The 25280-nt window shown below is 43.0% G+C and overlaps 1 protein-coding gene across 1 annotated transcript in view; it reads left to right on the plus strand.

Moving 5' to 3' along the window:
- Positions 1-9861: 9861 nt before the first annotated feature.
- Positions 9862-25280, plus strand: part of FCRL4 (Fc receptor like 4) — a 31462-nt gene continuing 16043 nt past the window's right edge. The window contains exons 1-6 of the mRNA XM_017665891.3: positions 9862-10344; positions 12038-12058; positions 16547-16798; positions 17858-18112; positions 18425-18709; positions 19557-19844. Coding sequence (XP_017521380.3) covers positions 10314-10344; positions 12038-12058; positions 16547-16798; positions 17858-18112; positions 18425-18709; positions 19557-19844 — 1132 coding nt within the window. The 5' untranslated portion in view covers positions 9862-10313. The remainder of the gene's footprint in view (positions 10345-12037; positions 12059-16546; positions 16799-17857; positions 18113-18424; positions 18710-19556; positions 19845-25280) is intronic.

A 25280-nucleotide genomic window follows, 5' to 3' on the forward strand; every position in this document is an offset into this window, starting at 1 on the left:
CAGCAGACGGAGTAGAGAGGATCCGAGGCCACCACAAGCTGGGACGTCCATCCCTGTCCTGGGACATCAGTGTTCCTGGATCTCGGGCCTTCACACTCCCACTGGTGCTCACACCACGGACTTCCCCACGGTTCTCAGGTCTTCAGGTTTGGACCAGACCTACACCGCTGGCTTTTCTGGTTCTCCAGCTTGCAGACAGCAGGTTGTGGGACTTCCCGGCCTCCCCTGTCATGTGAGCCAAACCCCGCATCATAAATCTCTTTCTGTGTATCTATGTCTATGCTATTGGCTCTGCTTCTCTGGAGAACCCTGACTAATAGAAGGCACGAGACACGATCTGGGACAACAAAAAAAAGAGGACACATTTGGAATAAGAGCAGCTCGACTCCACCCAGCCTCTGGGCTTTGGAGCTAGCCATCCCGCCACGCATCCTTTAGTAAGTTGCAAACCGGTAAGATCTGAAAATGAGACGAGGGTCTGAGAATATCTGGTTGACCCAATAGTTAGGAAAGATAACTGTAGAGGCCTGAGAATAGAAGCAAGAGGTTCACAGGGTGTATTTGGGAATAGACTCTTCCCCCCTCTGTTTCTGGAAGACAGGTAAGATGGCAGAATAAAAAGAGAACAAGATTTGGACTGGATGGGGTGCTCACTGTTATTTACTGGCTGGCTGACCTGGCGAGATCATTATCCTCTCTGCGCCTCAGTTATCTCATCTGTAAATGGGAGAAACTGCTCCTATTTACTGAAGCTGTTGAAAGATTGAATGAGACCCTTTAAGAAATGCCTGTTTCAAAGAAGGCATATCATACATGGATCAGTATTTGGATCACTGTTACCATCAGCATTATGGGAGGTATTGTCCTTTAAGACATTCCAAAGACAATGTGAAGGTCTTTAGTGGGTTTTACCCACGTTTCTGCCACCATCTATTCCCACACTGGGTGTCCAAACACAGGCGCATACATAGAATCCTATCCTAATCAATGGAGTGGATTTTGCAGAAAGTCCTGGTCTCTTCTTCAGTCTTTAGAGAATAATTTAGTCAGAATTCTTGGTTCTAGCAACAGATACCAACTCAGGCTCTCTTCAGAATGGGGATGCTTCACGGGAACAGGGACTCCAAAAACAAGAGGACTAGTTTTAGGAAATGAGTGGGAACGAATGAGAGCTGGAGGCCCAAGTATCTGGAAAACCTCACGCTACAGAAATGTGACTCACACCCAGACTTCCCTGCAGTGGCCCCACAGCAGCTCAGGTCGCCAAGCCCTGGGTTAGAGACCCGCCTGGCGGAGCCTGGGTCCCATGCTCATCCTTGACAGCTCTTGTTAATGAGAGGCTGCACTGCTCCCCACCAAGACCATCTTGGAAATCAAAGCATTGATAGGAAGTGTGTGTTGTACTCAAGACATCAAATAAAGAAGTAAATAACAAGAACTTGCTAAAGATAGTAACTTGGGCATCTAAGAAGCTGACTAATTGGGCTATACCCCAACTTCCCTTCTTAAATTTCAGGGAACACCCATGGGGAATTATTCTTTGAACTTCTACTTAATATAAATTTCTTCACCCTAACCTCATGTGCACCTCAGTTACCACAACTCTGACTCAGCTTCCGGGCATCAAGATTTTCCATCAGCAGTACCATTTCTATTCCAGTCCCTATCCCTGGCCATCTGCATGGGAGTGCCAAATTCCAGCGAGTCCCAGCCCCGGAGATAATTCAAACTATTTGTCTAAGGACTGCTCTAGCACCCTACACCTCACTCCCTGCAATCATGCATGACAACCCCACACACTCAGCTTTACCCCCGCCTGGAAAACTTGGACATTGAAGGAACTTGAGTCTCATAGGCTCTGGATTCTGTCTGTTGCAATTAAAGATTTATCTGCTGAACCAGTTAAAGTATTTTCTTGACTCTCAACTCCGTACTCTGAAATGGGAGGGTTTTTTGTTGGTGTTGTTAGATTGTGGTCCTTATAAACACAATACACTTGCTGGTGTGATTTTCCCCAATACAAACAATCAATTTCTTCTTGCTTCTCTCTTACTTTATTGTAGCATCATTAACTCCCACAAACCAACAATTACACCGATCCAGCTCTGATTCAACACAAATGCTGAGCTGTGGATGATTTTTTTAATTCTGGAGTCATTCAAGGTAGGAACTCCCCCCAGTTGCCAAGAATTGGACCAGGAAACAAGCTTAGGAAATCCTCCAAGTGTCTGAACATGAGAAATATCTGCCTGGGCTTGAGACAGGTCTATATTCAGAAGTAACTAGGTGGATGGAAAAGGGAGAGAAGAAAGAGTCTTTGGATCCTGTTCTGCCCCCTCAACAGAACTCTGTCGTGGAAAATTGATGGGTCAGTGTTCTTCATCTCTTTGATGTATCTGATGGTTTTTTTTCCCAGTCACAGTCCATTCCATAATCTGGAGAGGATGCAAGAGTGGTAACCAAAAAAAAAGACTAGGTTTATAGGTTTTTGTAAAGGAAGAGCTTCTTTGTCAAAGAGGAGAAATGTTTATCATGCTGAGTGTGAGGAGGCCACAGGAGAGGGTTTTTTCTTCTTTCTTGAGATACTCTCCTTCAGAAAGCCGCTCTCACTGGCCTCCCGCCACTTTTGTCTTCTCTTTTCCTCCCTGACTTACTTGGAAGCAGAGCCAAGGGCGGCTTAGTGAAAGGGTTTTTTCCCTCCCTGTTTTGTGCCTTTGTGAAAAAGACTGTTCTATCATTTATTCATGCATTCACTTCTCTAGTCTGTGTTGAGGCCACCTGGCTTAATCTTGCGCACTGACCCTAGGGAAAATACAAGAATCCTACTGCACACATGTTCATTTGGTGCACGTTGTCACCTCACACAGCACTTAAAGTTATTATTTAAGTTAGTTACAATTTAGAAATCAGGACATTTCACATAAAAACCCATGTTTTGGGCTTCCCTTAAAAATTTGGGAAAATCAGATAATAACAGGCCTTCAGCCTCTGGAGCTGAATATCAGCTGCTGCTTTCAAAGACAGCATGAGTTCTCCAATTGATCGCAGTCTCTACCACTCCCTATTGTGTCCCTGAATCTGAAGCCAAGAGACAGCTGCCATTTATGGTCTCTGATGCCCAACTGTTTTGTTTACAATAGGTTTAAGAAAAGAGGGACTTTTTACTTATAATCTCTACCCAAAGTGGAAAAACAAAAGATAGAATAAGTTTTGGTTTCAAGAAAAAGGAGAGAATTTCTTTATGAAAGAAAAAAAGTACTCCTAAATATATATGCAAATAAAGTGTGTCTTTGTTCATTAAATATGAATGAAATTACCATTATGAAATTAATTATAGTAAGAATTATGACAGGCTAGGGAAAGATATATGCTGAAGAACTTAATGAACTAAAAAATAAAGAACTGAATTATAAACAGGGCTTCTTTTTAGTGTTCAAAGATTAAATACTGACACTATAAACTGTAGTTATGGGTTTAGTAAAAACCAAAACATTTTTCAAGCTCAAAAACTTCCATAGAGGGTAAATCTATAAAAGAATGTCTATTGAGGGCAAATTATGATTCCTAAAGAGAATCAAGTCTTGGCTGATGTCCAGAAAGTTGCGAAAATGGCTTAGAACTGAAAGGCTAAGTATGTGAAAATTTAAGCCAGTTCATGACATTTTTCTATGGCAGTTTATAAGATGATAAATATAAGCAATACCACCTGGAAAAACTATACTCATTCCAATATCACTAAAAATTAAGATGGTACTAAACACTTTGATCACGACGTCCATAGTGCATTGAGATCAGTCACATCAGCTATTAATGTTGTATAGCAAACTGCTTTTAAACTTAATGGCTGAAATCATCAACCATTTTTTTATTAATCTGCAGTTCAACAACTTCGGCTGGATTCGGTGAAACAGCTCTTCCAGCCTGTACGGTGCTTGTCTGATATTGGCTGGATTCCCTTGCATGTTTGTGCTGTCAGCTGAAAGTTGGGTGTGGGCTGTCTGGTTTGTAGTGGGCTCCTTTGCGATGGCCGGGGTGACTGGGTCCTCACCCATGGTCTTCTATCCTTCAGCAAGCTGGTCTCGGTTTGTCCATTCACTTGGCAGTTACTGTCTTCCATGCAGTGAAGGCATGAGCATGCATAGCCTCTTGAGATAAATGCTCAGAACTTGCACCATATTGCTTCTGTCACTTCCATTAGCCAAAACAAGTCACAAGGCCAGACGTTACTTAGGAGGTACAGAGAAAGATCCCACCTCTTTATGGGAGGAGCCACAAAGCCACATTAGAAAGTCATGGCTTCAAGGAAAGGAAGAATTTGTGGCCATGTTTTACAACTGACCACAAGTCTTCCAAAGTTGAATATAGCCTAAACAAACTTAGTAAAGAGGATATAGATATGCTCCTACAGTGGTCGGTGCTGACACTGAACTTGTTAGTTTATACTCAAGATGGCAATGTTTTGCAATGACAGGGACCTTAAATCCATCATTGCATCATTCACCAGAAATCAGTCTTTGTGAAAAAGTTAGAAATGGAACACATCTCAAACTCAGTGATCAGACCCAAGAACTAGCTGTGTTCCTGAGATTCAAAGCTCAAGAAATTAGCCCTTTACTTGGTGAATTAGATGTAATTACGTTAATCATCTATACATGAATTTTAGGTGACTTACTTGTAACATGGTACCAAAGAGAACTGAGAGGAAATAACTCGTTCATGTCACCCAGTGAACAATCTTGGCTTTCATTCCCCACCAAAAATTAAATCAAATACTTGGCCTATTTAGTGGACAATGCAATTCATTTAAACACTAAGCATTTCTCAGAGAAGCGTTCATTATTAATTACCCAGAATTATGGTCCTTTTCACTGAAATCAGTTTCTAGAAACAAAAAAGATGGATTGAACCACATATACCAATTATGAATTGAAAAGTGAATTTGGAAAATAAAAATCTGAAAATAAACTACCATGGTTAAATTGGCCTTTTCCAACTCATATGACAGTGGAGCTCAAGAATTATAAATAGAAATAATTGCACAGTAAGGTGATATAATACTGAAAAACAAATAAGGCCATGTAGGAATGCCAGAATTCTAAATATCTCAGCAGCAGTTCCCCTAAATATGAAAAGTTTACATTGTATAAAGTTTCTACCCATGATCAGAAGTGCTTACATTTGCAAATAGCTGTTTGCCCTTACCAAACAATAAAACCAAATATTGTGACCATTTAAAGTTCACCAACTGAATTTTACGTTGCACGTACAATGTGAAATATAAATTCTGGTACCAGCTTCTTGGTGCAGAAGAAAAGATGTTAGTTTTCCAGTTACAAATTAAAAATAAAGCATAATGAAAGTAAAGTTAGTAACTATGTCTTCATTCTAGTTTGTTTTTCTTGAATGTGGATTTAAAATAGAATCTCAATTTCTCACATTTGTATTATGCTAAACACACATCCAAAAACAAGTAAACTTGTATTGCATTCTGACAGTTGATAATTCTCTCACTCGTTCCACTCTACATTGCTTGCCTGGATCCCTAAGGCTTTTCATTCACAGCCCTTGAAATAGGCTGAGTCAGATTAAAGCAGATGCCAAGGGCACCAATCTACAAAATGCAATTTAACCAGAGTAAATCGGTAAAATGTAAACTCACCCTACTCCTATAAAGTAGAGAACACCTTTAAGTATAATTTTTTTTAATGCCTTTCTATAGCAGCCTTCTCTCTGCAGAGGCATTTTGTGATGTGCAATTCCAGTTAAAAGCAGGTCATCACAAATGAAATTTGGAAGCCAGATGCATAGTTTAATGCTGTTCACCAGTGGATGGGTGATTTGTCTTTGGGATCTACATTTTGAATTCTTTAATATACAGACTCCTGATGAATTGCTTGATTTGGAAAATCACAAAGCCTAACTAAACATTATGGTTTAAAAGTTGTTATCTTGCTGATTCTTCTTCAAATTGTTTTGACCAATGGCAATAAAGTAGTGAGAAAACAGTTTCTACATATAAATGAAATCAACTGAAAAGTATTATCTCCTTTTCCCTCCCCGGGAAGCATGAGGTGCAGCCCCTCTAACATTTGCAGGACCTGAGACAAAAGTACAAATGGTGGCCTTCATCGTGTACTGCTACCCTGACAAATATACCTTTATTACAATCTGGTAGTCTAGGTTCAAATACAAAATTCTTGGACCCTTGAAATTCCATACTGGAACATGGCACTGTAGGGACAGTAAGCTGCTGGTCACTGGCCCCAAGCCTGGAGCTTCCACCCTCTCTCCCCGTCCACAGCTCAATACATGTGGACAAGCCAGCCTGCACATACAAGCTCTCATACTTCCTGCAAACAATGTCAGTTCTCGGCTATCCCTCGGGAAAAGACAAGCAAATGTAGCCAAATGTGAATAATCAGATGAATCTAGGTGAAGAGCATACAGGTGTTCACCAAAAGGTTTTAAATTTTTCAAAATTAAAATGTAGAGAAAACTGAAGGTTTTGCTATAAAAAAAGAAAATCTCCAAGTAGCAAAGTGGATTTGCCTTGAACCTGTATAGCTTGTAAGTGATGGAACAAATTCATAGCCGAGATTTAGACTTCAGTCTAGTGTCTGCCCCATAACCTCTGCCGTGTCAATGTGGATCTGTGAATCTGGAACAGACGCAGTAAGAGCTGTGGTTCTGTTCTCACTTGGTCCAGTCATTGAGCAAAAAGATCTGTATGTTCATGAACATGGAGGACTCTCTCCTTAGAACCAGGAGGTAGCACCATCTCAAAAAAGTGTCTGGTACCAAAGAAGATTGTCTTTTGCTGGCAGAGGTTATAAATATTCCAGTCTATATGTAGAGAGAGTGAAATAGGGCTTCCAGATAGCATTAGCCTCCAATGAGGTCTCCCTGAACTGGCTCACTGCCTTTTCTTTAAAGTTGATTCTTCCAAGAAATTATTCCTCCATCACGAGCAAATCCGGCTCCAGACAACGGCTACAGAAATCATAGCTGCTGCTTTTGGTGCAGGGGCTATTAAAACAAGAACAACACATTTCTCTGTCTGGTATTTTTCCACTCATGTAAAGCACTCTCAAGACCACAGACTTCATTTCCTTTATTTTAAAAGTGCATAATTTTCCCCCCATTAATATGAACATACCCAGCACCCAGATCATGGTTTCCAAATACATTCTCCATTGGAAGGAAGCAGGGCTCCTTGGAAAAAATTCTTGGTTAATTCTAGAGCTGGGCTGGAAAATATAAGATGAGTCTAGGACGTCTTGTAGTACCAGAAAGTCAAGAAATGCTTGTTAAAGTAAAGAGATGAGCACCTGGAAGAGCCCCCAATGGTCAAAGCAGGGGCACTTTGAGCAATGAAATAAATAAAGTAGCATGAGATCGTTATCCAAAGTACAAAATAAATATACAGGAGTCCAAAGTGATATGAAGAGATGACTGAGCGAATCAATGAATCCACAGACAAACAAATAAGTAAGGGAGGAGAGAAAATCCTTCCTCACAGAGGTGAAACTGAATCCTCTCCCGGGCTCACCAGGTAAGTGTGAGCTGGATTTAGTGATCTGCCTCCAAATCAAGGAATATGGAAAGGCACACGTAGTGACCTGGCAATGGAAACCTCGTGATGAAATGAAGAGCGCTTACGGTCAGTCATGGTGATGTCATGTACCCCCTGATAGGATGCAGTGAGAAGTACACCCCATCTCTGTGGAAGTCTTTCTGAAAATGCATAATCCTAGTCTCATGCTTTCATGCAAACAACATCAGACAGATCCAGACTGAAAGACGTTAAGAAATACCTGATCTGGGCTCCTTAAAACTGCTAAGGTCGTGGGAAAAAAAAGTGGGGGAGACGGAGCAACTGTCAGTGCAGGGGAAACTAAGAAGATAAAACTAAATGTAGCGTGGTATTTTTGGATGGGATACTGGAAGAGAAAAAGGATATTAATGGAAAAATGAATGCTGAAGCCTGAATACACGTGACGTGAATGCAATGCCCCAATCTTAGTTTCTTGGTTTCGACAAACATACCTCTGTAAGGGGAGATGTAAGCATTCAGGATAAAAGGCGCTGGTGAGGGATATGTGGGGGCTCTGTACTGCCTCTGCAACTCTCTGTATACTCAAACATTTTAAGGTTTTTTAAAAATATGGAGTTTTAAATGCCCTTTTTTAGGGATGAAAAGGTCAGTGCTTTCAGCTTCTTACACTGCCGCTAAATAGAAGTATTACTGTCCCTCACTAATGTGCAGTCTAAAAGTTGCCCCTAATTAGTCAACTAATAAATTATGGTATGCGCCTTCTGCAGCTGATGTTTTGAAATGAAACCACAGTTTTGGCACTAACAACAGAAGCATTTAGGTCAGTTAATTAAGCACAATAACAAAAACAGCACCTGACTTAAACTATTTGAACTTTTACACGGTGGTTATAAACAACGATTTTTATGTTTGCACATTTTACATGATGTCACAAATGTAAGGTTTTGTTGCTGATTGAAATTCATTCATTCAACAAAATGAATACCAGAAACAAGAAAATAGAGGTGACTTCTTACATTTAGTCCCTTCAATCCATACTCAGTCAATGATCTTTGAGTTCTTAAGTAAAATACTCTTGAGGGGGTTGAATATTGTATCAGTCATAAAGTGCTTTCCAGTTCATAGTCCTAAAATAATAATAGTGACTTATTAAGTGTTTGCATTGTGCCAGGCATGGGGCCACACGTTCTACGTCACCATTGCATTCATACATACATCAATATCAACATCCCCTTAAATTATTTTGCTTTTTGTAGAGAGATACTATTTTTCTCTCCTTTTCACCAGTGTTCAAACCAAGGGCTAAAAAAACTAAGTATTTGGCCAAAGACACACAACTAATAAGGAGCAGAGCCAAGATCTGAATTCAAGTTCATCACATCTCACTCCTCCGAAGACAAATGAAAGTGGCTGAAAGGTGCAGAAAGGTCACAGGGATAGGTGACAAATGACCTGAGTGCCACCTTGACATTCTTTATGTTCCCATAGTGCCTTGTGTTTATGTCTACTGTGCCCCGTAACACATTTTTTCTTCAAAGGAGATGTATTTTGTTCATATTACATTTCTAAGGTCGTGGACATTGCCTGGAATATAAATGATGCTCAGTACAAACCCTAGTTTGAGAAAGAAACTATATAGATATATAGAAAAATGTTATACTAGAAAAGTACAGACAATGCATAATTCATTCTATGTGTTACCCTCCTCTCTGAGGATATCCTTCCCCTCACAGGAAAGTCAAGGGTCATTTATTTGCAGATGTCATGAGGTTATTGATGATGCTGGTAGTGACTACCTTCCACTTGGTCCATGATCTTCTCTCAGTCCCCAAATGATATCCCTTCATCTGGGATGTTACTTCCACCGGGAAGCCTCTCCTGATTTCCCAGAACTGGGTTAGAGTTCCCTCCTATTGAGCTATCAGAGCATTTTTCACTCTCTATTTAACTCTTTTCTGTCTGCTACACAGAAATGAAAGGTCATTGAGTCTTGATTACCACTCTACTCTCAGCACCTGGTCCCAGGCCTAACATACAGTTACATAACCAACATGTATTTGTTGAGACATTCCTGCAGCACATTTGAGATTCAAGTTAACAATGTTACAGTTCATTCTCCAGGAAGCGTGTGGCAGGGCTGTAATTTACCCTGCTGCTTATCTCCTACTCAGATCAGAGTTTGCAGCTTCCTCTGAGAAATGAGTCAGGATATTTTCCTACATGTCAGACAGCATGTGAGTTGTCTTATGATTCAGATGCTTGATCATATATAGATGGTCTGCTGGCAGTGGGCCAGCAGAGGCTGTCAGGGCTTGGAGGAGGGCATCTCTGCATTGGATGAGGAGTTCTCAAACCTTGGGCTGATTCAGGGACATCCTTGGAGTGTGTGGATCTCAACAAGACTGCAGTCTTGCCTGATATCTGATAGCAGAGAGAACTGAGCTGTGGTTTCCTTGGGAAAGAGCATCTGAAGGATTCTGTAATCCCACAAAACCTTCAGAGGATATTCAGACCGAGATGCCTGCCAGAGAAGCTCTGAAATCATTCTGTTAAAGACTGATTTTTCATCACTGGGATTTCTCACACTTGATAACATGCTGTTTGGTATTTTAAGGAAGATTTCCTCCACTTCCCCCTTTCACTTCATTAATGTGACCAGCTACCCTCAGAGAAACACCTTACTGAGCTTACTCCCCAGTGCTGGTAACTGACTGTCTCCTGCAAGCCGCTCCTCCTCAGGGTCCCAGAGCAGGTTCCCATGCTACTCTGGGCGTCCTTGCTGATCTTAGGTAAGTGGTGGACGGGAAGACTGCTCACCGGGAAACTGGAATCTCTCCATTAGCAAAAGCCATTCCCTCTGGGCTGCTGAACAAATGGATTTTACTTCCATTACAGAACAGCAGAAAATGAACAAGGGAGAAGGTAATGATTTCACAGTATGAAAGGGGAAAAAATTGATTTCCAAAATTGTGTTCATCATTTGCTTTTAATTGCCTACAGAATTCTCTCTACTCCAAAAGTGGGTTTTTTTTTTTTGCATGTGGAAAACCTGAAGTTAAATTCAGTTATCTCCCTAATCACAGATTATGAAGACCCAGGGTAATAGATGGAGTACCTTGCAAAAGGAGCATGTCCTAAATGTGAGCCGATGTAGAAATGATCTGCTGAGAATAGTTATTTCCTTCTCTGTATTCTAAGATAAAATCTGCTCTGATGTTTGTAAAGAGCATGAGAAGAGAAGACATGAGATGGTTTCCCTTTGAGTTTTTTTCCCTTTCATCTGTACTATTTGTCAATATTTGTCCAAACGCACTGATTTCCTAGTACCTCCAGCTAGGGAAAAAAAGATCAGTCAGCCATTTGAACACTAAATATTTTTTAAACGTGTTTGTCTGGCTCCCAGATGTATCTCCAGACCCTAACTAAGGGAGTGCTATTAGTGTGACTGGCACATCACCCCCAGAACTCAGTAAATAGTGAATGAATGGGTGTACTGGGCATGGCACAGTGCTGACCACAGGGAGGACACATGAGGACACCCAAGGACAAGGTCTCTGCCTTCAAGAGCTGATACTTTGATAAGAAATCAAAGTACCAATGCAAGCACACTTGGCTTAGAAATATAAGGAAAATATTGTACAGTGGGTCATAGGATAATGTGTGCTGATAATCCCTGCTGTCAATAATTAATTTCTGCTGAGACTTGACTGTGTCAAACACTCTTCTAAGAATATCCCATATATTAATTTATCTAATCCTCCAACCGTCAAGGAGCTGGAACTGCTAGAAATCCCATTTTACAGAGAAGGAAACTAAGGCACCGAGAGGGTCTCTTGCCTCAAGTTTCACACACTAGTATACGATTCAAACCCACAATATGACATCAGAACTATGCTTTTAACTACAGCACCACAGTGCCTGTCCAAGTATGAGTTCCAAATGAGCTGTGGTAGTAATGTTCTGAGTCAAGAAGAGGGTGCAGGTGGTGCAGCTCAGAGGCATCCAAGAAGATTCACGGAGAAGGGGGGATTGCATCCAGGCCCTAGTGAGTGTGTGTGACCTGACTTTGCTCCGTCCTGAAGGACAATAATTTCTAGGCAAGAAGACAGTGAAGCCACATCTCACCAACAGCCAGAGTCATGTTAAACAAGTAATGGCAGCAACCATTACTTAAAGACTTACTAACTTTACTCATTAAAATAAAACAAGGTCACTTTGATGCTCCCCATTTTACAGATGGGGAACCTGAGCTTAGAGGTTTTATGTAGTTGGCCCAGGGTCACAGAGCTAAAATTCAAACCTGTTTTGGCCTGAGTTCACGGCCTGAGCCCTTGGCGACAGTGCTGCCTGGGCCCTCCGGGGTGGGGAGAACTCGGCCTGCTCTCCTCCCCGGGGAAGCCGAACGCGGGAGGGTGAGCTCAGGGTGGAGTGGTTTGGGGCTCCTCGCCTTGTGCTAATGTCTGGCTCTTGACTCTCTTACAGCTTCAGTCCGTGGACAACACGGTAAGTCCCCCGTTCCTTTATTCTTCTATGTTTCTGGATTTCCTCAGAACCCTCCTCTCTATCAAGTATTTGGCAGAAAAGACCCTGCTGTCCCTTCCTCCTTTGCCTGAGTGCAGCAGGCACCTGAGAAAATCCCTCTGTCGGGACTCTGACCTTCTGAGTTTGGGAGTCACACTCGGCGCCCGAACCTGCCTTTGTGCTGCACGAACATAGGCGGCCTGGGATACAGGTCCTGGAGTGCGAGGAGAAGGGGTGCCCCTGCCTGAGGTGGGATGCTAGCCCTCCTGGCAGGGCTGAGAGCCCGGAGGGGGGAAGGATAGAAATGAACTTTGGCCCCAACTTTGCCTACTTCTCCACATTTCCTAGTTCCAGCCCAACAAAGCTCTGCCCCCAACCTCATGCTAACATGCAACCAATTTATCCCAAACTTCAGCATTCTAGGCAGACATTTTTCCAATAAAAGCTCAAACCATGATGATTTTGAGCCTCCCTCCTACTGGTCAGCAGAGAGCCCAGACTTCTGTTGGGAGCCGTCCGCGTGTTTTAGCAATTCTGCAAAGTCCTTCAAGCCCACTGAGCCCACCCCAGGGGGCTGCTTGCTGTCCTCCAGCTCCAGTCACAGGAGTCATGGCCCCCCGACACACACTGTCCCCTGCAGCTCCCAGGTCTGCCAAGCTCCCCCTCAGTGCTGTGGACACAGACCTCTTCCCACAAGACCCGGCCTAACTGGGAAGAGACCCTAACTTCACAAGACTTTGCTAAGCATCCTAGAATGGAGCAAGAATATACAGGCAGTGTCTTACATCTGCTACTAGATATGGTTAACTCAGAGCTCACGGACTCAGTCCCAGCCTCATAAAGGCCCTGACAAGATGTGTCTTCTCCTGGACAGACAGCCCCGTGCACCTGGCAGGGGCCACTTACTAGGACCAGAGAGGACTAGCTGCATGCAGCAAAGGAAGTTCTCCCTTCCGTCCGTACGGCCCACTTCTCTACTCACTGGTGCTCCCCAGGCAGACAGTGGGGATTTCTAGTCTCCTCAGGAGGAGAACAGCTCCATCCTCACTGGGCACACATAGGATATTCTGCAGAAACCTTTAAAGAGAGGCAAAAAAGAAGTCTGCAGAGACACATGAATGTCTACGTTACCAAACTCAACACTGAGCTTCGTCATTTAAAACAAGCATTCAGGATGCTCTGCAGTTTTTACCACAAAGGGAGAGCTTCCTTTACATTTGGGTAAAAATAAAAGACTTATTTGGGCATTTCTTCCAGTGAAAGGTAAGAATATTTAAAGTCTCATGCTTTAAAAGAGCAATCACTTGTAAGCTCTTAAATGTAGACCGTCCTCCTTATCTGAGCATAAAGGTATTAAGAAACACACACACACACACACACACACACACACACACACACACAAAGTGATGCCCCCTTACAATTTTATTGCATACCCCCCAAAATTGAGATTTTATAAATTGCATACCTCCAAAATCGAGTTTCTATTTTTGAAGAGTGAAATCAAACAAAGGGAGATCATTTATTGTAATTTCTACTTCACAGCCCTTAGATCAGCACCGGCGATTTGCAGAAGCAGGCGGGGCTCTTACACTCATTTTCTCTTTGATGCGGTGGCTGCCACAGCTCAGGCATCACAACTGTGTTCAGCGCAGGAAGTTGGGGCTAGGGGGGTACTAGTAACAGCTATGGTTCCCTCCTTTCACAGTAAAGGAAAACTCTCCCCCTGGATCCTGAGCCCCTGGCCCACTCCCTGCTGTATTCCTCCAGTCCTACAGCTGGGCACATCAGCGCTTCACTTTTTCAGACCCTTTGGTGGGAACAGGCTAGAGAGAAAGGCATTGGGATGAACTCCCAGAAACCAAACCAAACTTTTCTCTGTCACTGAGGTCGTTTCTCCTCTTCAGTTGTTAACAGATCTTGGTCTACTCTGCTGGTTAGTGAGGTGGTGAGCGTCCGAGCAGTGGCCCCACAGAACTTACCAATGTCACGAACTATCGCCTCTTCAGCAGAATCTGAAATGCCACTTTATAATCAGACTTCACTCTTCACCCGGAGAAAGACCAGCCTACGAAAACCCTGGTCCTTGAGCAGCCTAAACAATAATGAAGGGAGAAGAAGGGTTGAGTAGATGATTCTAACAGTGAATGGCGTGGGTGGTAATTACCTTTGTACCATCAGGGAAGGAAACTTCTCTTGTGACCTTTCAAGTTTACAGTTGTGGCCTGCAAGGTAAACTGACAAAAACTGCTTAGCAAGAAAAAAGACGGATTTTCATTCACTGCTTACAGGAGGACACAGAAGAACATGGCTCCAGGAGGCAGGTAGAATTTCGGGCTGACAGGTCTTCTGAGTAAGGAAAGGGAAAGAGGAGAAAGGCACTTTCAGGAAAACAAACACCTTTTAGGAAAGATTAATGGACCCTCAGGAGAACAGACGGGAGCTTTGATAGTTTTGTGCCAATGTCTGTTTAGGAGTGGCGCTGACTTCTGGTCTGATGATAAACAGTCAATCTTCCCTGGTTGCTCCTGGGTAGATGACTTATGACAGCTGCATTCTTTAGGGAACCTCTGCTTTGGGGCAGACAAGGGAATTCAAATATATGTATATATTTGCCACAGTGGTGTATTCTGGACCCTTTCAGTTACCAACCCTCAGAAACTCAAAACCATAAATCTCAGAAAATAAACACTCAGAAAGGGAAGATCCACTATAACAGTTTCTTGCTGGGGAGATATAATGTTGAACAACAAAATTCAGCCGAGTAAATGTGAAGATCTAATTGGCTTTATTAAGCAATTTGTGAATTAGCATCCCATCTAGCAAGTAGAGAGATGCTCCCAGGAATTGTGCAATGTGGAAGGTCTTTATAGAAAAGAGGGTAGGCCAAGAAGTCATTAGCCAAAGAAAAGAAAGGGTTGTTTCAGGCAAGGTCACCCTCCTTTAGGGGGAAGAGCAGGGGTTGATCATGCAGATGAACTTTTCTTCTTTGTGGGGAGAGGTGATGGAGAGACAACAGATTATCTCATTGGTGTGTACTAGAAAATTCCTGGTCCACTCTTAAGACTACATTTCTGGGGGAAGTTGAAACTGCAGTTAGGGCAGGCGGTGAGCCCTGGTTTGGTGACCTGGCTGAGCAGAAGTGACTCACTCCTGGGCCTGTGGCTTCTTTTCAACAATACTTATAGAGAAAATCTTCTCCCCACCAAGAAATCATATCTACAAAGGTAGTAAAGAAAGAAAGCACTGTTATTATTGAAAAAACATTAAACCAGAAAGTGATGCACTTCCTGGACAATCCAGTAAGAAACTGAAAAGCCAGAAAAGAATCTCACACTCTTAAAGACTTAAGCAGATGCAGCTCCTAACAAGCATGTTTTCTTTCAAGATTAAACACTAATTGGTCAAGAGGACTTGACAGCGCCTTTTGTCACACACGGTTCATCCTACTTTTAATCATGGTAACTGGGGAAACCACCTGTGTTAGCTGATTGGCTTTTATCCAGAGGAGGAAAAAACTTTTATCTTTAGTTTTGCCTATTGGAGCAAACCGCCCTCCAAAGGTGGTCTCTTATCTTCCCAGAGGAAAGGGAAACAGGGGGACCATCCCCCAGATATCTGCAGTTCAGAAAATGACATCCCTGAGGTGTGAGACAGGGATATACAGATTCATGGATAGTTTAAAGAAATTCTGAAAGAAAAGGGAGAGGGGGGAGAAGTCTTTCCCTTTATTTTCAACAGGGAGAATGAAACCTTTCTTTAATTTGTACTCCCCATATGTTCTCCAGTCTGTCCATCAGTGTTTCAAAGCTCTTAGGGCCTGATGTCACGTAGGCCCATATTTTATTGTCACAAAAGAGTTTCTCTGAGGTTTGGGGAGATCAAAAGCACCCAGCTGCCAGCACATTCTCTTTGTAGTAATTTCAATATAATTCTGACTTCAGACAACGGCTTAATCACCTCTCTCATACCTACTTGTTGGCAAGAAAAAACAACTTGGAACCTTTCCTGCAATTGCATAATTGACCCCCAAATTCCTACACTCCCCCCATCTACCACTCACACCTGACCACAGGACCAGAACATGCAAATGTTAGGTGCCTTCGAGACATGTCTGCGACATGAGGAGCCAGGTGGGAGGGAGTCCAGGAGAGATCTGCTTGGGGCCTGGCCTGCTAGAAGAGGTGAAGGGGCTGTGAGCCCCCATCACTGACCTTCCCTGGTGAGTGAGCGCTGCCGGGCTTGCCCTCTGGAAAGTGCAGCCTACTTCTGTAGACCTTGGAGCAGCCGCGCACCCTTGGGTAAGGTGAGCGCAGCTGGAGAAGAGCAACCTGGGAAGCCGTAGCCCTCCCTGGTTCTTCTGGGGATTCTCCAAAGCCAAATGCTCCCATTTGAGCCATACAGTATACTTCTTACTGTGGTGGGGATTGCAGATACCCCCCACTCCAGTCTCATTTCTCTTCTCCTCTGCAGCTGCGCCCAAATCCGTGATTTCCCTCCATCCTCCATGGACCACAGTCTTCAAAGGAGAGAAAGTGAATCTGACTTGCAACGGATTTCACATCTGTGCCCCAGAGAAAATAACGTGGTACCATCGGTACTCTTGGAATAAAAAACAAACGGAAACCCTCGGAAACTCACTCGAGGTCCATGATTCTGGAGAGTACAGATGCCAGGCGCCAGGTTGGCTCCAAAGTAACCCTGTGTACTTGGTCTTTTCTTCAGGTGAGAAAAGAGGTGAATTAGTGAAACCTTTAGAAACAATTTGAATGGTTCCCAAGAACTGAATGAAGTCTCCTTCATTCCACCTTAACCCTTGACCTCAGCTACTTCCAGCTTCACATTCTCCCCCACTGTCTATAGGTGTTATTCAAACTATTGCTACTAGAGTTTAAGTGTCTAATATTAATCAGCAGACATTCTTGCCCACTTACGTAGTTAAGACAAGGAGTTTGTCTCAGGGGGTTCAAAGGGAAGCTGTCTTGGATGCTGCCCTCAAGGACTTTACAGCCTCCTACAGGGGAAGTTACACAGACAGGAATGCACTGAGCCCATAGAAGAGAGTGAAAAATGCCATTCAGCAAGAGTTGAAAGGCAGGAAATCTCCAACCTCAGGCCTTTTGTCCCAGGCTGTCCTGGTATCTGTCCCTTCTCTACACCTCCTTTGCTAACTGGGCCCTGTATCTCTTCCTGTCCAGTTCTGCCTGCTTTAGAGAGAGTGCCTGGGAGCACCCCACGAGCAGGGCTCTAGAGGTGCAGGCGTTTACTGCAGTCATCTGAGAGAGACAGGCTAGAGCTAACCTCTCATTGGAATCTGAGGGGCACGAGCACTTCCAGAGGGGACCACATTTGCCCTCCCTCCAGCCTGAATTCATGTCTGGGAGGGTAAGCCTGCAGCATCCATGCTGCCCTATAATACTGCCCAGTATATTTCTCCAAAAGCTCCCTCTCTGATGTCTCTTGTCCTAAGATTTGGTGAGCAAGTAGGTGTGGATCTTGGCTGTGATGTCAGGAATTTTGATCACATCTCTCAGCTTTTCCTTTCCATATTAGAATCTGTATCTTTTGAATCAATCCCTGGACGACTGAAGAGGTGTGTTAGGGTTATATTTAGGGATTGTATCTGAAGCAGGTCGCACTGGTTTGGAAAGAAATGACAGAACCTTGGTCAGGAGACTAACTACTGCTGAAGGGAAAACAGGAAACAGGAAAGCCTTTGTAATTCCAGCTGCCCAAGGAAGGAGACACACCCTGGTGACAGTATCTTATCTCTGTGGTTTCCAGACTACTTCATCCTCCAGGCTCCGTATTCTGTGTTTGAAGGTGACAAATTGGTTCTGAGATGCCAGAGCAAGGGGAAGAAGAAACTGAGTGCTGTGAAATACACTTGGAATGGAAGAGTTATTGCTAATTCCAGCAGAAGCTGGGACCTTTTGATACCCCTAGCAAGCTCAAATAACAGCGGTCCATACCAGTGCATTGGCTCCTCAGAGGAAAATTATATAATTAGATCAAACATCAAAATAATTCGAATTCAAGGTAAACCCTTCATTTCATATAGATTCATCTAGTAATGAAAGGTTGGGGAAACTGGGTTCAAAAGGACTTGACAGCACCTTTTGTCACACATGGTTCAGGAGAGAGTATATAAGATGATATCAAAACTCTTGATCAATGAGAGTCTTAAGTCCTCCAGAAACAGAGAAAGAGGAGTGAATGGACTTAAATAAACATGGGCAAGAAAAATGTGACAGAGGGCTCGGTAAGTCTGCTTGTCTTGCTGTGTATCTGACAGTACCTAGGGCTGAGAATCCGCTCTTGCTGAGAACATGATTTCCTTCTTCTCTCTAGAACTATTTCCACGGCCAAAGCTGAAAGTCACAGCCTCCCAGCCTACCGAGGGGAATTCTGTAAACCTGAGCTGTGAAACACAGCTTCCTCTGGAGCGGTCGGACTCTCTGCTTCACTTCGTCTTCTTCAGAGACAAGGAGGTCATCCTGTCAAACTGGAGCAGGTCCCCGGAATTCCAGATCACAAGCATCTGGAGAGAAGACTCGGGGTGGTATTGGTGTGGTGCCGAAACTGTGACCCACAGCGTCTGCAAACGCAGCCACCCTCTGCACATCCAGGTGCAGAGTGAGTGTGGGCGAGCCAGGCGGGCTGGGGGCTTGGGGCATCCTCCCTGGCTGCTCCTCCAGGCTCACTCCCCTGCGTGCAGGTCGGGACCGCCCGGTTCAGGTGGGTGTGGGCATCCTGACATCATCGCCAGGCTTAGACTGAGAAGGGAGGTACTATCATTAAAGAAACATAGGACTTCATTTCCACCTCTGTTTCTCTAAAAACTCAGCCTTCCTTTGAAACTCCAGCACCTCGAAGTGATAGAGGAGATTCATGGAGTTAGATATAACAGCTGGGGAAAAAAATCCGAAAGCAAGAAAACAAGTTGCCATGCTAGTAAGCTGACGGATTCTAGAATGCTAGCTGTTGGGATAAACTGTTTGGAAGGTAAACAGCTGCCTCTTCCTAGTCCAGAGCAACAAATAATGTGAGTGCCTGTGATGTGCAAAGCAGAAGGGAAGGACATATATATATATATCCACATAAAGATAAACACAGTAAGTATCCGCTGGTCTTAAATACTAAAGCAGGATTTCTGGAAATGGGTCTGTTCCAGCCCAGTGCCATGATGTTTGCTATTACTATTACCTAACACTCAAAACAACTCAGAGCACCAGCTAGGACATCAGACAAAACCCAAATGCTTCTCTAGGGATAGCCAAATTTTCTTTCCTGAGGACTTGTGTCTCAGGATGGAAAGCTTATTACATTTAGTGATGTCTAGGCCAAAACCCCACTGTGTATGTATAATGCTAGCACCAGCTGAAGGATGTATCTTGAAGTCACATAAAAAGTGAACGAGTCCAACATCCTGGCTGTGCCGTCCCCACCCCAGGCCCTCACCTGTCCTCTTGTGTTTGCACAGGAATCCCTGCGTCTGGAGTGCTTCTGGAGATCCAGTCCCAGGGGAGCCAGGTAACTGAAGGGGAGACGCTGGTCCTTGTCTGCTCCGTGGCTGAAGGCACTGGGAACACCACCTTCTCCTGGTACAGAGAGGACACAGGGCAGGATCTGGGGAGGAAAAGCGAGCGTTCCCAGCGAGCAGAGCTGGAGGTCCTGGCTGTCAGGGAGAGCCACGCGGGTGGATACTACTGTACCGCTGACAACGGGCACGGCCTCCTCCAGAGCGAGCCGGTGAACGTCACTGTGAGAAGTAAGTTTTAACCTCCATTGAGCTTATTTAATCTCAGCTTTCTCAAATGAGGCATGGACAAAGCCACACATCTTTGTGCTGCTCCTTTTTCTGTTCCCATTTTGCCATCTTCCATTGCAATAGACAATTCCATTATCATATTAATTATCCCAGTTACAATGAGGTGCTACAGTGAGATAATGCTGGCCAAGAGTGATGCATTTCACACATTGGAGATGATTTTGTGTGTCTGTACTCTGTCTATTGTGTGTTGATCTCAAAGAGCAGCCTTAACTCATTAACATGTTAGGTAGGGTATAGCTCTATAATCCTAAATGTGAACGATATTCTCTTTTCAGGAAGTTATCCACAGCACAGCCAACCAATCTCAAGTGCAATAGGACTAAAACCGTAAGGCTTTCCTTTACTCCACTACTATAGGCCAGAGAGAGTCTCGGTCCTCAAACAGTATTCAGGTCAGGAAACTTCCAAGTTGAAGAGCAGATACAAAACTGAGTCATGTCCATTGAGGAGATAAGCCTTCCTTTGGGTCCCCACAGTTCTAGCTTATGTCTTTCTCTTATGCCACACAGGCCAAGCCAGTTCCTCACCTCGCTTGGCACTAAGGGGATGGTTTTTACTGCTTCTATTCCCCCTCTATCTCAGCTTCAGTTCCATCCTTGACTATCCTGCAGAGCTAGCTTTTACTGCACAGCTACTGGAAAGCTAGATTCCCCTGCTTTCTTTTGTAATAAAATGCCCCCCAAAAGTTATCTCTAACTCAGTCTCCTTACTTTATCAATTTTCTCTCAAACCCACCATTATCAGTCTTAGCTCATTCCAGCAAAACTAATCTTGCACAGATCACTAACGACCTCCATATTGCTGAAGGCAATGGGCAATTCCCAGTTTCCAGTTTGCTTGGACCATCACCAGCTTTTGACACAACAAATTCTTCCCTCCTTCTTGAAACACATTCCTCCTTGATTTCTCAGACACAACCCTCTCCTAGTTCCCTACCCATTCACTGCTTTTAGGTTTACTCTGCAAGATTCTCATCATGTTTCCAACCTCTAAATTCCGGGGACTCCCCAGTCTCTATCCTCAGACTTCTCTGTCTCTTCCCAATGTCTAGATCATTTCATCCAGTCTGGTGAGAGTAAATGCACTTATGCTTCTGTGGACTTACTGACCTCAGTCTGAACTCAAAACCCATATACCCAAGGACTCACATCCACAGGAATGGCCAATTGGCATTTCAAATTTAACTCATCCAAGAGAAAACTCAACTCCATTCTCCTCGTCGCTCAGGCTAAAAATCTGGGCATCATTCTTGACTCCTCTTTTTATTTCATCCTCCACATCTAATCCACCTGCAAGTCCTGATAGCTTTACTTCAGAATATAGCCAGAATCTAATTCTCACCCTTTCCATTGCCCCCACCTGGTCTAAGCCACCAGTGTCCCTTACCCGGATTACTGCAGTAACACCGTCCACTGACCTTCTGCTTCACCCATTGCTCCCCAAAGTCTATTCTTAGTACAACATCCAAAAGAACTATAAATCATAAGTCAAATCATGTCGATCTTCTGTTCAAACTCCTCCCTTGTGTTCCCATCCCCTTCAGAATGAGAGCCATTGCCCTCTTCGTGGTCCTCATGATCTGGCCCTTCTGCTACTCTGACCTGATCTCTGCCACTGTACCCTCACCTTCTCCACTCTAGCCACCATACCCCCCTGTCTCTTCTTCAACCCTTCTAGCACATTCCCACCTCAGGGCCTTTGCACTCACTGCTCTTCCCCAAAATGCTCATGCTCACCCCCTCATTTCTTCTGGAATCTACTTACCTTTTCAGTGAGACCTTCCCAAACCACCTTATTTTACATAGCAGCCCTTCACCCTCCCCAGGTCCTGCTTGATTCTTCCTCGGTTGTCCCTAACTGCCATCCTGTGCAGTGTTTATTTCCTGCCTCCTCTCATGCCTCCCATATTAGCCTCATGAAGGTAGGTCTTTATTTTGACCATTATAGTATCCCAGCTACTGCTCAACCCATATCAGGCATTTGATAAAGATTTGAGGAATGAAATGAATTTTACATAGATCATTTTTGTTGATCATAGCAACAGTCCTCAAAGATGAATACACTATTATCTCCCTTCTACAGATAAGGAGTGTAAAGCTCAGAAAGTCTTGGTGATTTGCATAAAGTCACCAAGCTTATACCTGGCAGCCCGTATTTGAACTTTGACACAATCCTTTTAGCTCAGAGAGACAGAGAGCATAGCCAAAGTTCCTGAAAGAAATACCATACAGTCAAGTGCCTACTGCCAACTTTGCTAAATAAGCAGAGAACTGGGCTGTTTATAGGAGCAATCAGCCCTGACAGAGCCATGAACCTGAACAGTTTGGTCAGCAGCTCTGGGATGGGGTTGCTATGAGAATGGCCCAGCTACTGTGGGATTTTCCCTTCGACTCCCTTGAGGCATGTCTTGTGATCAAGTGGGGCTCTCCCAGGTCAGGGGCTGCAAGCAGATACCACAGGAGGGTCTGCCTCTCACCCTGAAAATTTCTGTGAACAGCAACATTGGGTGTAACCCCAAGCAGAGAAGGGCAGAGACTGAGCCTGGTGTCATTTTAATGGCATTTCATCATCTGAGAAAGGGGAAGAAGAGGTTAGCAGAGCTGAAAGCAGTCAAAGGGCACCCTTTGAGGACTCATGAATGCCCTAAAATTCAGAGCAACACGAGACAGGGGTGCTACTTTTTCAGGAAAGCTCTTACACTGAAAACTTTACCTTGGAAAGCCGAAACGTGACAACCCCTGAGAAGGGTAATAGCAAAGCTGTTCGGGATTCACACCTAAGTGTAAAATGACTGATTTTCCTTCTGAAGGTTAAGATCATTCGAATAGATTTAGCCACCTCCTCTCCTGACAGTGAACTAGTTCCTTACACATGTACTTTCATTTACTATGAGTAGTTACTCTGCAGGGCAGATGTTATCATCTGTTAAGAGAACAGATGATCTCAGGGGTTAAGGATTCAGTTGATATATGACAGAGCAAGAATTTCTTCCTAAATCTTTTTTTATTGTGGACCTTATGCAAAATTTCTGTGCTTAGAAATGGGAGAATTTCTAGAAGGAGAGAAACTCTGAAGTAACCTGGAGCACTAGGTTCAGATGGTCTGTGTTAGCTCATGCTGCTGTAACAAAATGCCATAGACAAGAGTGATTTTAATGACAGAAATTTATTTCTCACATTTCTGGAGGCTGGAGGTCTAAAATCATGTCTGACGTCAGGGTACTGGTATGGTCTGGCTTTGGTGAGCACGCTCTTTCTGGTTTACAGACAGCTGCCGACTCACTGTGGCAGAGATGGGGAGAGAGAGAGATCTCCGGGTCTCTTCCTTGAAGGACACTAATCCCATCATGAAGGCCCTCCCTCATCTAAACCTGATGACCTCCCAAAGGCCCTACTCCAACACCGTCACACTGAGGGTTAGGCCTCTTCAACATATGAACTTCAGGGAGGCACAATTCAGTCCACAAAGTGGGCTGAAGTTGGCTGGGGCTGTACTATGTGTCATATTCATAAATCATTACCAAGACCAATGTCATGGAGCTTTTTCCCTATGTTTCTTCTAGGAGTGTGATTTCAGGTCTTACATATAAGTCTTTAATACATTTTTAGTTAATTTTTGTGAGTGATGTCAGATAGCAGTCCACTTTCATTCTTTTTTGTGTGAATGTCTTGTTTTCCAAGCAACATTTATTAAAGAGACTATCTTTATCCACTGAGTATTCTTGACTCCCTTGTCAAATATTATTTGACTGTACATCCATGGGTTTATGTCTGGACTCTCAGTTCTATTCCATTTGTCTATATGTCTGTTTTTATGGTAGTACCAATTTGTTTTTACTACTCTAGGCTTCATAATATAGTTTGAAATCAGGAAGTGTGATACTTCTAGCTTTCTTCTTTCTCAGGATTGCTTTGGTTATTTGGGGTCTTCTGTGGTTCCACACAAATTTTAGGATTGCTTTCTGTTTCTGAAAAAAATACCACTAGAATCTTGATAGGGATTGAATTGAATCTGCACATGGCTTCCCGCAGTATGGATATTTTAACAATATTAATTCTTCCAATCTATGAACATGGGATAATCTTTCCATATGTTTGTGTCTTCAATTTCTTTCAACAATGTCCGATAGTTTTCAGTGTAGATCTTTCACCTCCTGGTTTAAATTTATTCCTAATATTTTATTGTTTTTGATGCTGTTTGTAAATGGGATTTTTTTCTTTATTTCTTTTTCAGATAATTTATTGTTAGTGTTTAGAAACAAAACTGATTTTTATATGTTCATTTTTTGTATCCTGCAACTCTACTAAATTCATTGATTAAATTTAATTGTTTTTTGGTGGAGTCTAGGATTTTTTATATATAAGATCATGTCATCTGCAAACAGAGACAGTTTTACCTCTTCCTGTCATATTTCAATGGCTTTGATTTCTTTTTTTTTTTTGCCTGATTGTTCTGGCTAGGACTTGTGTTACTATGTTGAATAGGAGTTATGAAAGTAGATTCCTTTGTTTTGTTACTCATCTTTTAGAGGAAAAGTTTGTAGCTTCTCATTGTTGAGTATGATGTTAGCTGTGGGCCTGTCATATATGGTCTTTACTATATTGAGGTGCATTTCTTCTATACCCAGTTTGTTGAGAGTTTTTACCATTAATGGATGTTGAATTCTGTGAAATGCTTTTTCCACACCTTCTGCAATGACCACATGATTTTTATCTTTCATTCTATTAAAATGATGTATCACATTTATTAATTTGCATGTTAAACCATCCTTGCCTTCCATGGATGAATCCTACTTGATCATGTTCATGGTCCATTTAATGTGATGATGAATTTGATTTGCTAGTATTTGTTAAGAATTTTTACATTTATATTCATCAGGGATATTCATCAGGGCCTATGGTTTTCTTGTAGTGTCCTTATCTGGTTAATGCTGGCCTCATAAAACACACTTGGGAGTATTTATTCCTCTTTTATTTTTTTTGGAAGACTTTGAGAAGGATTGGAGTTAATTCTTCTTTAAATGTTTGGTAGGATCCAGCAGTGAAACCATCTGGTCCTGGGTTTGCTTTGTTGGAAGATTTTTGATGACTGATTCAATCTCCCTACTTGTTATTGGTCTGTCAGATTTTCATGATTCAGTCTTGGTAGGTTGTATGTTTTTAGGAATTTTCTCATTTTTTTCTATGTTGTCTTTTTTATTGGCATATTGTTCTGTGCCTTTCAAAATAAGTTTCAACTACTTCCCCCAGAAAAGCCATTTCCTCTAGAAAATAAGGTTACTAGAAAGGATGGAAACTTTTCTTTCTGCTCATTGAATATGGAATCCTAGATATCCTGGGTATGGCTGATTCAGATTTTTCACAGGTAGATTCC

This window comes from Manis javanica, chromosome 14 (assembly GCF_040802235.1).
Source record: "Manis javanica isolate MJ-LG chromosome 14, MJ_LKY, whole genome shotgun sequence".
NCBI classification, from domain to species: Eukaryota; Metazoa; Chordata; class Mammalia; order Pholidota; family Manidae; genus Manis; species Manis javanica.